This window comes from Siphateles boraxobius, unplaced genomic scaffold (genome assembly GCF_051911475.1).
Source record: "Siphateles boraxobius isolate OS27281-9 unplaced genomic scaffold, OSU_SipBor_1 24, whole genome shotgun sequence".
In the NCBI taxonomy this organism is placed as follows: domain Eukaryota; kingdom Metazoa; phylum Chordata; class Actinopteri; order Cypriniformes; family Leuciscidae; genus Siphateles; species Siphateles boraxobius.
In genome coordinates, this window is record NW_027508855.1 from 2,949,654 (window position 1) to 2,964,387 (window position 14,734).

Here is a 14,734-nt window from a genome sequence, read left to right on the forward strand (position 1 = left end):
AAATGGGCTTCCATACGAACCATTGTTTCCTCATATTTAACTCAAAGGTTTTTGAAGGTCTTGACATTGATTAAATCCTATCTCCACTGTGCAGCATGCCTGTTTGTGTTTTTGCATGCACAAGTGTGTGTTTGTTTGAGGCACTGAGGACATTTGTGGTAGTCTCCCAAAAAAAAGTCTTTCGAGGAATGTGTATCAATCAAATTCAGTTCAAAATCGCAATTTCCTACAGTAACTATTTTTGTGTGCATGTCTGTCTCAGTGTGTAGTCTACTAGAGTTAACACACATCATGCTGGCTGCTATTTCTAGAGAGGAGGCACGCGACCCTGGAGACCGGTTTAGCTCCCCACTTTCAATCACACAGGTGACATGCAAAGATCTCAGAGAACATGTGCACCGCATGCCAGAGAAATGGAAAAATAAACAGATATGTTCAGCCAGCTGTTAGCAGAACACTGGCCCCTCCTGACCCACCACATTTGTAGCTCCTCTCATGCACTTGTGGAGTTTATTGTGTTTCCTTTGCCTTGTCGTGTGTGCAGATGTTTTTTTTAGTATTAGGCTTGGTGTGCATAATAGTAGCCATGAGATTTCAAAGAAAGTAACAATGAGATAAAGATAGAGGTGATGACAGGGCCCGCCTGAGTGACAATGAATAGTTCCAGTGCAGTTGACATTCAAGACACATTTATCACATTTTCAGACAGGAGTGTAGGTGCTGAAGTCTTTGTGAAGACTTTGACTTGAACATCATATGTCATAACATAACAGATTTTAAAAATCATTTTAAAAAGTCATGGCCACACTAGGTATCGATAAAGATTTCCTGATTAGAATGTGATTCACAAGCTCTCAATTTGGTTCAAGTCCCACACATGTATTTCAGCTATATTGTCAATTTTGCTGACAATGCTGCTAATTATACAGAGCAGTATTCCAGATTGATTCAAACCAATAACTCCTCTTTTTGAACTATTCTAACTTGAACTATTAAAAGAAACTAAGAAAAGTTACGTCGGATGACGACGAATGGGGTTTCGTTTAGAACACCTATCGACTTCGAGTATTGCAAAAAAAAAACGAGCCAATGGCAAAGAAATGCCATGGGTCTGCGGAATTTGCATAGCGTATCTCCGCCTTACCTCGTGGGTATAAAAGGAGGACGCTGGCAACATGCAGATATGTTTCTTTGCTGAGGAGCCGAGACTGAACTCAGGCGATCCCCGCGGCACAGCGGAAAGTGGCAGGAAGACGTAACGTCTCTGTTCCCTACTCAGGGAACGAGGGTTACATACGTAACCGAGACTTTCCCTTTCATTGTCACTCCGAGTTACGTCGGATGACGACGAATGGGGTTACCAGTCTAATCACGCCACCTTCACAGCTGTCTTCCAGTGCCCTGCGTAAATCTGAGATCCCTGTCGTAAGACTAGCAAGGACCCCTATTTAACACAGGAATACCAAGGTACACTGGGGAGCATATCCCATAGTTTAGAGGAAATATGCAAATATTGCCACCCCAAACGGGGGGGACTTAGAGAATACACATATGACCCGAAGGATGCATATGGAGAACACTGGGGTGTCCAGCCGCAGGTGGAATATTTCAACCCCAGGGGTGGCAAGGTGGCTTACAGTGGAAATACACATGTGGGGGTCGCTCAGAGGAGGGACCATGCACACGGGAGGCACCTAGCTGACGCGCAGGCAATAGACACTGGCGCCGACATCAGGATTGCTGGAGGAACTCAGGGCTTTCGGAGAAGCTCACCTGAGGAGAATATCGCACGTATCCAGTCCGTGGAGTGGAATGGCGAGCAAGCGAAGACACCTGAGCGGGTCCAGTACTAGCTGGTTGAAGCGAGTACATGAGAGGAGACTGGCTCCACTCGGAGATTGTCGAATCTGGCGAATGTGTTAGGTGTCGCCCAGCCTGCAGCTCTGCAGATGTCTGTTAGCGAGGCGCCATGCGCTAGAGCCCAAGAGGAAGCCACACTCCGGGTGGAGTGGGCAGTCACACCAAGGTGGCACGGTCGACCTTCCTGCTGGTATGCCAAGCAATGGTGTCCACTATCCAGTGAGACAACCTCTGCTTGGAGAGAGCCTTTCCCTTCAGCTTCCCACCATAACAGACAAGAGCTGGTCTGAGGTCCTAAAACACTGCGTTCTGTCTACATAGGTGCGGAGAGCACATACTGGGCAGAGCAGTGCCAAGGCTGGGTCTGCCTCCTCCGAGGGCAGCGTTTGCAGGTTCACCACCTGGTCCCAGAAGGGATTGGTAGGAACCTTAGGCACATATCCAGGCCGGGGTCTCAGGATCACGTGAGAGTAAGCCGGCCCGAACTCCAGGCACGCTTCGTCAACGGAGAATGCGTGCAGGTCCCCTACCCTCTTGATAGAGGCCAGTGCAACAAGGAGCGCTGTCTTCATCGACAGGAGCTTAAGCTCCACTGATTGCAAAGGCTCAAAGGGACTCTGCAGGGCGAACCACCGCGAAGTCAGGGAACGAGAGGAGGGCGAGGAGGATTCAGTCTCCTCGCTCCTCTCAGGAACCTGATGATCAGGTCGTGCTTCCCCAAGGACTTACCTTCGACCAAGTCATGGAGTGCGGCAATAGCGGCAACATAGACTTTGAGGGTGGAGGGAGACAGCCTTCGCTCCAACCCTTCTTCAAGGAAGGAAAGCACGACACCGACCGAGCATCTCCTTGGGTCTTCTCGGCGAGAAGAGCACCAGCTGACGAAGAGGTTCCACTTCAACGCGTATACGTGTCTCGAGGACGACACTCTAGCGGAAGTGATGGTAGCCACTACCGCAGGTGGTAGGGTACTCAAACCTGCCTGGTCCCGCCCAGGAGCCACACGTGGAGACTCCAAAGATCGGGACAAGGCTGCCACAGGGTGCCCCGTCCCTGAGAAAGAAGGTCCTTCCTCAGAGGAATGGGCCAAGGAGGTGCTGTCGCTCCTCGACCTCCTTGACTTTGCGCAAAACCTGCGCAAGAAGGCTCACTGGGGGAACGCATATTTGCGGCCCCGCGGCCAGCTGTGCGCCAGTGCATCCGTGCCGAGCGTGCCCTCGGTCAGGGAATAATACAGGTCGCAATGGGTCGAGTCGTGAGAGGCAAACAGATCTATCTGTGCATCCCCGAACTGGTCCCAAATCAGCTGAACCGACTGGGGATGGAGTCGCCATTCTCCAGGGAGGGGCTGAAGCAGTGAGAGCTCGTCGGCTGCACAGTTCAGGACTCCGGGAATGAAAATGGCTCGAAGCGACCTCAGATGCTTCTGACTCCATAAGAGGAGGTGGCGGGCGAGTTGTGACATATGGCGCGAGCGTAGACCACCTTGACGGTTGATGTACGCGACTGTGGCGGTATTGTCTGATCAGACTAGTACGTGTTGACCCCTGAGCAACGCCCGGAAGCGGTGCAGGGCAAGGCGTACTGCCAGCAACTCGAGGTAATAGACATGCCATACTGCTCAACACTACATGCGAGAATCACTGAGCTTCAGGAGCAACCTTGCTCAACACCTAAGTGTGAAGAAATTCACTGAACTTCAGAAGCATTTCTGCTCAACACCTGGGTGTGATAAATCTCACTGAATTTTTCAGGAGCATTTCTGCTCAACATGAGAGTGAGACAGCATGTCCATTGCGCATGGCGCCCCAGCCCTTAGAGGCATCTGTTGAGACAACAACATGCCGGGAAGCTCGTTCCAGGGGCACTCGGACCCGTAGAAAACTGAGGTTCGACCACGGGGTGAGTACTGACGGCAGGTCGGAGTAACTGGTACTCGGAGGGTGCCGTGTTGCCACGCCCACCTCGGGACTCGGTCACAAAGCCAAAGCTGAAGCGGTCTCATATGAAGCAATCTGAGCGGCGTACCGCGGCTGTAGATGCCATATGCCCCAGGAGCCTCTGAAAAAACTTCAGTGGAACCGCACTCTTGCGCTTGATAGTCTCAGGCAAGTCAGCAATGGCTGAGTGGAGAAGGCGACCAAGTCCATACCGAGAAAAGAGCTCCTCTGCACGGGGCAAAGTTTACTCCTTTCCCAGTTGACCCGAAGGGCCAGACGAGCTAGGTGCCGGAGCACTGGGTCCCTGTATTCGCAAACCTGGTCTCAGGAGTGAGCTTCAGACAGCCAGTCACCGAGATAGTTCAGGATGCGAACCCCGTGTTCCCATGGAGGAACAAGGGCTGCCTCAACAACCTTGTGAAGGCGCAAGAAGACAGGGCTAATCAGAATGGGAGAACAGCGTGCTGATATGCGCGCGCCCTGACAGCAAACCGTAGGTATGGTCTGAGTCGAAGGAGAACGGAGACATAAAAGTAGGTGTCCTTCAGGTCGATCGCTGCAAACCAATCCTGTGGCCGCACACATCCAGAAATGCGTTTGGCCAGGAGCATCTTGAACGGCAGCCTGTGAAGGGAGCGGTTCAGATGCGTAGGTCCAGGATTGGCCGTAACCCACCAGACTTCTCCGGGACAATGAGGTAGGGGCTGTAAACCCGGACCTCATTTCGTCTCAATCGCACCCTTCGCCAGTAGGGTAGCAACCTCCGCTCTCATGATAGGGGCATAGCCATCGACCAAAGTGGAGCGGACTCCCCTGAAGCGGGGAGGAAACCGTGCGAACTGAATCACATAGCCGAGCCGATGGTTCGCGCGGAGCAGATAGGGAAGCTCTAGGCAGGCTCCCAACTGTGCCAGCGGCGTCAAGAACCACAGACGCCCCCCCGGTGGTGCAGCGAAGCGGAATGACCGGCCCAGACGTGGACGGCATAGCGGCCCGGTGTGGGGGCAAGGTCATAACCGCACCCTGACAGAGGAGGCCAGGGAAGGACCAGCGTTCCAAGGGGGCCTGCTCTGTCAGGGGTCTGGCGACAGAGGGGGACAGGGGCTCAGCGGTCCGTGGACGGCACGCCGTGTCAAGCGCCTCTGGGACAGAGGGGGACGAGGAGAGCACGGCTTGTGGACGGCGCTCTGTGTTGTCCGAGAACTCTGTATGCTCAGAGACGAGAGAGTCAGCTCTTTCTGAATAAGGATTCTTCCCCAGCCCTCTACCGGGGAAAGGAGTGGCCCTGCTACCAACTCCTGGAAAGAACTGAGTCTCATCTCAGAGCAGCCCATCTCAAAAGTGCCGCTTAACCCGGCGTTTAGCGGGGGGCAGGGCTGGAGAGGGCTGTGGCATCCCCCCTACGGTCTTCCAGAGCCAGGCCCGGGTGAACGGGCGGGGTTGGAACTGTGGGAGGGCGCCTTCGGCGGTGGGCAGACTGAGGGATCTGAGCGGACGGCGGGGCCGTCGGGCAGAATAACCTCAATTTGCTCACGGGCGGTTGAGAACTGTTGGGCAGAAGCACTCAACCGCCGAAGAGGCCGACCTTGGAGATGGGGTTGTCGAGCAGACGGGGACGCCCGACATCGTGCGCATCAGACCGGTCAGCCCCAGACTGGTGAACATCACCTGACTCCGAGAGCGTACGGCCACTTTCGTCTCTCGGAGAGCAAGGTCAGTGGCGGCGCGTAGCTCAATGAAGAGCCTCGGGTCAGTCCCGCCCTCCTGCATGTCCATGAACATCTGGGTCAGGTAGACCAGCAGAACGGTCATAGGATGCAGTGAGGCGGCTGCCTGTCCTATGGCACTATAGGATTTCGCCACAGATTAGTGTAGACGAAAAGAACTACAGGCTTTGGACAGGGGTGCTTAGGATTGCGCCGGGAACAACAGAGCGTTCAACCGGGGGGACCCCAGTCTACCCATGGGTAGCGGCCCCTGAGGGGAGGAAAGGCGGATGAGACCAACGAGAGGACCCGTGATCTCATCATGCACGTCCGGGAGGAAAGATATTGGGGTTTGCCGTGGACGCGGGTCGGCGGGCTCACCCAAAAACCAATCGTCCCGGGAAAGCATGGCCGTCATCTCCGGATCAGACTCAGGCACAGCCGTATGCACACCAGAAGGTGGCAGCTGTGACGAGTCATCATTTCCAAAAGAATCAAGCCCACCTAGTGATGCTGCTACAGACACAGCATCATCCTCTGTAGCTTCAAATGAAAACACACGGGCCACCCGAGGGTAGACTCGTGGAATCATCAGTTCGCTAGCGGGCACCGTCATTAAAGAGGGGGGGCTGGGGCGTGGACACAGAGTCGGCGCCTTGTTCCAGACCAACACCCTCAGGTCACCCTGGCCACCAGCTGAAGATCGGTTGGTGGATGAGGGGACTCTCACTCTTGCGAGTTCACCGAGTCTCGACCTATATATGACGCGATGATCACGTTCCCAGAGAGAACATGAGTCATCCACGAGCGCTGTTCAAGCATGATCAAAGCCCAAACAGACTAGACAGCGCCCGTGCCCATCAGAGTCCGATACCAGTCCGCTGCAACCAGAAATGCACGGGCGAGCCGTCTTTAAAAAGACGTGCCGCGTGCGAGCTCTTTTATGAGAGGAGAAAAAAACTCTGCGATGTTGAAGCGCACAGGGAGACACACACACACTGGCAGGTCACTGCACAGATCAGCAGGCACTGTGAGCTCGCTGCCGATCGCCGTCACACCAACAACGGAGAGAGAAGCTCGTCTCGTAGAGCGAAGTCAGAGATGGCTGTGGAGGGAAGAAATACTCTTGGCTCCGAAGCGAAAACATATCTGCATGTTGCCGGCGTCCTCCTTTTATACCCACGAGTTAAGGCGGAGATACGCTATGCAAATTCCGCAGACCCATGGCATTTCTTTGCCATTGGCTCGTTTTGTAATTCTCAAAGTCGATAGGTGTTCTAAATGAAACCCCATTCGTCGTCATCCGACGTAACTCGGAGTGACAACGAAAGGGAACAGCTTACAAGAGTCGTTGGTTTTGGGCTACACTGGTCTTGCTGTATACAGGTCCTTCTCAAAAAATTAGCATATTGTGATAAAGTTCATTATTTTCCATAATGTAATGATAAAAATTAAACTTTCATATATTTTAGATTCATTGCACACCAACTGAAATATTTCAGGTCTTTTATTGTTTTAATACTGATGATTTTGGCATACAGCTCATGAAAACCCAAAATTCCTGTCTCAAAAAATTAGCATATTTCATCCGACCAATAAAATAAGTGTTTTTAATACAAAAAAAAAAAGTCTACCTTCAAATAATTATGTTCAGTTATGCACTCAATAGTCAATACTTGGTCGGGAATCCTTTTGCAGAAATGACTGCTTCAATGCGGCGTGGCATGGAGGCAATCAGCCTGAGGCACTGCTGAGGTGTTATGGAGACCCAGGATGCTTCGATAGCGGCCTTAAGCTCATCCAGAGTGTTGGGTCTTGCGTCTCTCAACTTTCTCTTCACAATATCCCACAGATTCTCTATGGGGTTCAGGTCAGGAGAGTTGGCAGGCCAATTGAGCACAGTAATACCATGGTCAGTAAACCATTTACCAGTGGTTTTGGCACTGTGAGCAGGTGCCAGGTCGTGCTGAAAAATGAAATCTTCATCTCCATAAAGTTTTTCAGCAGATGGAAGCATGAAGTGCTCCAAAATCTCCTGATAGCTAGCTGCATTGACCCTGCCCTTGATAAAACAAAGTGCACTAACACCAGCGGCTGACATGGCACCCCAGACCATCACTGACTGTAGGTACTTGACACTGGACTTCAGGCATTTTGGCATTTCCTTCTCCCCAGTCTTCCTCCAGACTCTGGCACCTTGATTTCCGAATGACATGCAAAACTGAGCAACAGTCCAGTGCTGCTTCTCTGTAGCCCAGGTCAGGCGCTTCTGCCGCTGTTTCTGGTTCAAAAGTGGCTTGACCTGGGGAATGCGGCACCTGTAGCCCATTTCCTGCACACGCCTGTGCACGGTGGCTCTGGATGTTTCTACTCCAGACTCAGTCCACTGCTTCCGCAGGTCCCCCAAGGTCTGGAATCGGTCCTTCTCCACAATCTTCCTCAGGGTCCGGTCACCTCTTCTCGTTGGGCAGCGTTTTTTGCCACACTTTTTCCTTCCCACAGACTTCCCACTGAGGTACTTTGATACAGCACTCTGGGAACAGCCTATTTGTTCAGAAATTTCTTTCTGTGTCTTACCCTCTTGCTTGAGGGTGTCAATGATGGCCTTCTGGACAGCAGTCAGGTCGCCAGTCTTACCCATGATTGCGGTTTTGAGTAATGAAACAGGCTGGGAGTTTTTAAAAGCCTCAGGAATCTTTTGCAGGTGTTTAGAGTTAATTAGTTGATTCAGATGATTAGGTAAATAGCTTGTTTAGAGACCCTTTTCATGATATGCTAATTTTTTGAGACAGGAATTTTGGGTTTTCATGAGCTGTATGCCAAAATCATCAGTATTAAAACAATAAAAGACCTGAAATATTTCAGTTGGTGTGCAATGAATCTAAAATATATGAAAGTTTAATTTTTATCATTACATTATGGAAAATAATGAACTTTATCACAATATGCTAATTTTTTGAGAAGGACCTGTATATATATATATATATAGATTTTTTTTTTTTTTTAAACATGGAATTACTTTAATCTGCTTAGGCTTTAAAACAAATGTAAATATTACGGTTAAATATGGTATTACATCAATTAAAATAAATCTGAAAGAAAATGTAAATATTAGATGAAGAACCTAAACTTTGAAAATAAAAGTCAAAATCAAATAACACAATTGCTAAAACCTAAACTAAAGTAAAAACTGAAAATATAATAATAAATCTAATTCAAAATATCAAAAAATACTATAATTGAATACAAACCATAATCATATAATGCTGAAAACACCTTAGAAACCTAATGCCCATTCTCATTTTCCTTGTCTTTCTGTCTTACCCAGGTGGCTAGATGTAGGCATAGCCCACCTGAGCAGCGCCCCATGCTGGGTGATCTACCTGCGGGTTCTCCAGGATGCAGTGTGGCCCGTGGGTGAGCTGCCTGCGGTGCCACGACCAGAGAGAAGCCCAGAGCAGAGAGAGAAGACCAGACTCCAGTGCCTGAACTGCCTTATGCAGCTGTTCCCAGGTCAGTTCATACCACAACATTAGAGCAGCTTCAGAATTAATGAGCAGGATCGTCTTCATTCCAATTTAGACACAGTTATCACGTTGTATCTACTATTATAACTGGTTCATCTACAACGTTTGAAGTTCTTATGGCGTGTGTTTTCATATTAATGTGGAACTCAAATTGGAGGAGAACACATTTCCATTGCAAGCAGTACATACTGACGTACAAAATTGTTTTTTTGTGTGAATTGTAGAGTTAATTACAGACATGCTTGGCTCAGGGAAATTCAGGCTAGTGTGGGAGCATGTGCTGGAATCTCTACAGGACCCCAGTATCAACAGGTATTATAATCTAAATTTACAACCAGACACCTAACAACAACAGATAATCCTCAATGACCTCGGTTTTTAAGAATCTGTTGCGTATATGATCTATAACCTAAACAGGCTGGAAGTAAATGCCTATTAACACATTAAAACTTGTGTTTCTATATGGGGTATGTGCAGGCACTTGGTTTACTGTATTTTTGACCTGCTGCTGGAGTTCCTTGTTCCAGAATTTTCCGAGGAGACGTTCCAGAGGTCTTTACTTCAGAGTCTCCCTGGGGATGTAGAGAGAACACCTTCATCCTCATAAGGACACTATGTTTCTTTTCTTCCATCTTTCTGAATGCTGATGACATTTGGATGTGTTTTTATCAGTCTGGCAGGTTTTGTAGACAGCTACTTTTGTCTCACAATGTTCATCTGACTCACTAACTCGCAATACATTTCAGTTTGGCATAGTAGTTCAAAATAATATGAATTTAAGATGTTTGCCCCATTTTGAACCTAAACCTACACATGTTGCTGTGGCGCTTGAATATTGTGTGTAATTTAAAATTGTTTATTCAAACTAAATCTAAAGCCACCTTCATTTCACATCATAGTCCTGGCAGGCCACTCAGATGGACTCTTGAATGTAATTGAAATGTAAACTTTTATATATTTATACTGTATGTAAATAGGGAAAGGTACATACATACGTACAGTACATACATGCGTACGTACATACATATGTACAACTCAAATTACACATATAAGGTATCCAAAATACAACTTACAGTTTATAAAGGCCAGTATTGTTCAATAAATAATATTTTATTTTATAATGTTGGCGTGCTACGTATATTTTTTCCAAAAAAATTAAATGTCATATATATTGTATTTAAATAAGTCAAGCACTTTTCAAGTACCTCTTCGTAAATATGACTGTTTTCAAGGGTTTTTCCCATACTTAAAATTTAAAAAGTCAAATTCAAGTACTTCAAACACCTTGTACGAAACCAGTTTTATTTAATTATTTATTTTTTTAGTAAATGTGTTATGTATATATTATCTTATAAAATGAATGACTTTACAACATTATAAAATACACAAAAGAAAAAGTAAATGCATCCTTTTATGTTCTGTTTTTAATCTTTTGCATTCTTTCTCTGAGCCTTTTCTACTGTCTGAACCTTTTCCTAGTCAATGCGTACTCATATTGCATCTTTGTAGAGCATAATCGTTTTATTTATATTATAGCAGATTCACATCAGCACACATTTTCAAGTATTTCCTGTCTGGAAACAGACAATTCAAATTAGCATGTTTGTCAAATATAAGATCTTTCATTGCTGGGGAATATACCTGTTTTTTAAATTGTTTAATTTGTAGTTGCTGCTCTGTGCGGTTTGTAGACAAAACATGAGGGGGCAGTCAAGATCCCTTCTTGGCAAATTGGTTGTTTGGATATGATTGTCCTCCCTGTGACTCTTGGAAATGAAAAAAACAGCGGATGTACAGGGTTGGGATGTCTAAAGGTATTAAAGCATATAGAATACAATAATATTTTGGTTTGACTATTTAAAGGTTCAAACAATTATCTGGAAGATAAACTGTTATTTGTATGTATTCCTTGTATTTGCTCATATTTGTGGACCATCCTATCGAGCTATGGACTCTGGGCTTTGCAGATACATTAAAAAGATATATAATGTACAATGGCATGTTATTTATCAATATTTATGAATAATTATTGTGTCTCAGCATATAAGTAATAAACTTTGAATAAACTTTCTATAGTAAAAAATTGAGGCCATATAAATTCCATTACATTACATGTATAACTCTTACTGACATTGTTATTGTTTGTGGATCTGCATTTATCTTTTTTGACAGATACTTCATTACCAAAACAATGTGAGGAGCATTTGCCAGACCAGGTTATTGAGAGAAACGTTCAATTCTGCAAGGAATGTTTTTTTTAATTCATATTTTTCATGCTACTGTAGCTTATAAACATTGTATTTAAGCGAGCATTCGTGATGCAAGGAATGTTTTTTTTAAAAATATTTTTCATGCTACTGTAGCTCATAAACATTGTAGTGAAGCAAACATTCGTGATGCATACGTTCATGTGGCATTTGTTTACTTTTTGCTCTTTTTTTATCCATTCTGTCACCTGATGGAGTTTGGGTTCCTTGCCACTGTAGCCTTTGGCTTGCTTAGTTGCAAACACTTAATATTCAACAATATTATTGATCTGACTGAACTGACGCGGTTGTATAAGAACTGAACTGAGCTGGACGATGAAATCACTGTTTCCTGCCGAGCTGATTTTAGCCAATTTAACTAATTTTAATAATTGATGATCTTTATAATTGAACCGAATCAACACTGAACTGACTTCAGCTAAAAAATGAACACATTTCTTCTTTTTTAAGCTGCTTTACAGCCGAATTGATCTCTGTTTGAATCATTATTTTCATGTTAATCACTGTAAAGCTGCTTTGAAACAATTTGTAGGCCTATTTTATAAAGACCTATAAAAATAAAGGTGACTTGATTTGGCTTATCTTTATTTATACTATTTAATTTAGGCTACATTTCAGTTTAAATGTCCATCAACGGAAAAAATAGGGTGAAATCAGGTTGTTTGGGACACTTTTCGGTAACACTTTATTTTGATAGTCCACTTTGCAGCAACATGTTAACTAACTGTCATTAGAGTATTAATAGACTGTTTGCTTAATATTTGCTGACACTTTATTTAGCGAACCCTAACACCTAACCATAACCTAGTCTACTGACAGTCTACTAGTACTCTAATGAGAGTTAGTTGACATGTAATTGAAAAGTTACTTATAGTAAGTAGAATGTCTATAGTGAACTATCGAAATAAAGTGTTAGCTTTTGGTTTAGTTAATTGATTCCCTCCTGTGATTTTCCCATCATTATGATTCTCTCATTGGTTGTTCTATAAGCAGTGGCTTTGACCAAGACTCATAAGCATATTATCACCTTTGTGTCCTTGAATCAGACACATAAACCTATGGGTTGTTCCATGAGGACCATCCCTTTAGTAAATGTGCTGTTCCCTTTCGTTGTCACTCCGAGTTACATCGGATGACGACGAAAGGGGTTTCGCTTAGAAAGCCTATCAACTTCGAGTATTACAAAACGAGCCAATGGCAAAGAAATGCCATGGGTCTGCGAAATTTGCATGACGTAACTCCGCCACACCTCGTGGGTATAAAAGGAGGACGCCGGCAGCAGGCAGATATGTTTTCGCTTCGGAGCCAAGTGTAATTCTTCACTCCTTAAGCTATCTCTGATTGTCAGCTTCTTACGAGACGAGCAACTCTCCAGTGTTGGTGTGACGGCGATCTCCCGGCGAGTGCACACTTCCTGCTTATCTGAGCGTGCTTTGCCAGCGAGTGTGTTCTCCGCGGGCGCTTCAGCACTGAGTTTCTCTCACAAAAAGAGCTTGCACGCGGCACGTCTTTTTAAAGATGCCTCGCCCTTGCACTTCTGGTTGCGGTCGGCTGGTGTCTGACTCTGATGGGCACGAGCGCTGCTTGGTGTGTTTGGGCTTTAATCACGCTAAAGCAGCGCTCGTGGATGAGTCATGTTCTTTCTGTGGGAACATGACCATCGCAACACTTAGATCGAGACTCAATGATCTCGCAAGAGTGAAAGTCCCCTCATCCACACCCCGATCTAGCGCCTCCTCGAGAGGCTCTACTTCGGCTGGTGGCCAGGGTGATCTGAGGGTGACTGTGTGGAACAAAGCGCCGACTATTCGTCCGTGCCCCGCAGCACCTTCTCCAGTGTTGCAACCCGCGAGCGTTCAGGGGATCCCCGCGGGACCGTCCTTTGAGGTCCCGCGGGTGTCCTTTGTCGCTCCAGAGGAAGATGCGATGTCAATCGCAGCATCACAAGGCTGGTCTGATTCGTCTGGAAGTGACAACTCGTCACAGCTGCCACCCTCGGGTGTGAATACGGCTGTGGCTCAGTCCTATCCAGAGATGACGGCCATGCTTTCCCGGGCGGCCGCGAGCATTGGTTTGGAGTGGAACCCAATCGGCTGGACGATTGGTTTTTGGGTGCAGCTGCGGCTTCCCGTCCTCAGCCTGCCCCAATACCTTTCTTCCCGGACGTGCATGATGAAATCTCGAAGTCCTGGAAGACTCCCATGTCTTCCCGCGACCGCTCGTTGATTTCATCCGCCTTTCCTCCCCTCGATGGGGCAGCCGCCCGTGGGTACACTGGGCTCCCCCCGGTTGAGCGCTCTGTTGCGATGCAGCTGTGTCCTCAGAGTGCTTCTTCTCGCGGCGAGCCTAAGCACCCATCCAAGGCCTGTAGGTTCTCGTCTACCCTAGTGGCGAAGTCCTACAGAGCGGCGGGACAGGCGGCTGCCTCTTTGCATGCCATGGCCACTCTGCAGGTCTATCAGGCCCAGATGCTAAGGGACATGCACGAGGGTAGGACGGACCCAGGGCTCTTCGATGAGCTGCGCGCCGCCACCGACCTCGCCCTCCGGGCGACGAAGGTGACCGCACGCTCCCTGGGTCTGGTGATGTCCACAGCTGTGGTCCAGGAGAGACACTTATGGCTGAACCTGGCTGACATGCGGGATGCTGAGTGCTCTCGCCTGCTCGACTCCCCCATGTCCCAGGCCGGCCTATTCGGCGGTGCGATGGAGGACTTCGCCCAACAGTTCTCCACCGCCCAGAAACAGACTGAGGCCATCAAGCACATTCTGCCCAGACGGCCCGCTGCTGCCTCCACCCAGCCGACACCCAGCCGGGCAGATCCCTCAGTCTGTTCGCCGCCGAGGGCGCCCTCCTGCGGCTCCCGCCCCTCCCGCCCGGCCCAAGCAGCAGCCTCCACCCGGGCCCGGTCGCGGAGGAAGCCATAAAAAGGCGCCCCAGCCCTCTCCAGCCCCGCCCCCCACTAAACGCCGGGCCAAGCGTCGCTCCTGAGACGGGCTGCTCAGGGACGTTGAAGGTTACTTCTCAGGAGATGGTAGCAGGACCACTCCTTCCCCCGGTGGAGGGCCGGGGGAGAATCTTTTGTTCTCCACTCCCCGCTGCTCACCCACGGGTGGGCAGCACCCTAATGTGGTTAAAGAAAGAAGTAACATTTCCATCCCTGAGCACACAGAGTTCTCGGACGACACGGTGCGCCGCCCCCGAGCCGTGCACCCCTCGTCCCCCTCTGTCCCAGAGCCGGTTGACAGTGCGCGCCGTCCCCGGACCGTGCCGCTCTCTTCCGCCTCTGTCGCCAGCCCCCTGGCAGAGCAGACCCCCGTGGAACGTTCTTCCTTCCCTGGTCTCCTCTGTCAGGGCGCGGTTAATGACTGTGCCCCCACACCGGGCCGCTATGCCGTCCACGTCCGGGCCAGTCATTCCGCCCTGCTGCACCA

General features: G+C 48.3%; 1 protein-coding gene across 4 annotated transcripts in view; it reads left to right on the plus strand.

The window, feature by feature from the left end:
* Nucleotides 1-10,151, plus strand: part of snx19a (sorting nexin 19a) — a 35,184-nt gene extending 25,033 nt beyond the window's left edge. For 2 of the 4 annotated variants that reach the window (XM_077240818.1, XM_077240817.1), the window contains exons 10-12: nt 8,835-9,019; nt 9,258-9,345; nt 9,511-9,778. In XM_077240818.1, the coding sequence (XP_077096933.1) occupies nt 8,835-9,019; nt 9,258-9,345; nt 9,511-9,640 (403 nt within the window). In that variant the 3' untranslated portion in view covers nt 9,641-9,778. Of the gene's footprint in view, nt 1-8,834; nt 9,020-9,257; nt 9,346-9,510 lie in introns of those variants that run through there. The other 2 variants (XM_077240816.1, XM_077240819.1) reach the window with 2 other exon arrangements.
* The last annotated feature ends 4,583 nt before the right edge of the window (nt 10,152-14,734 follow it).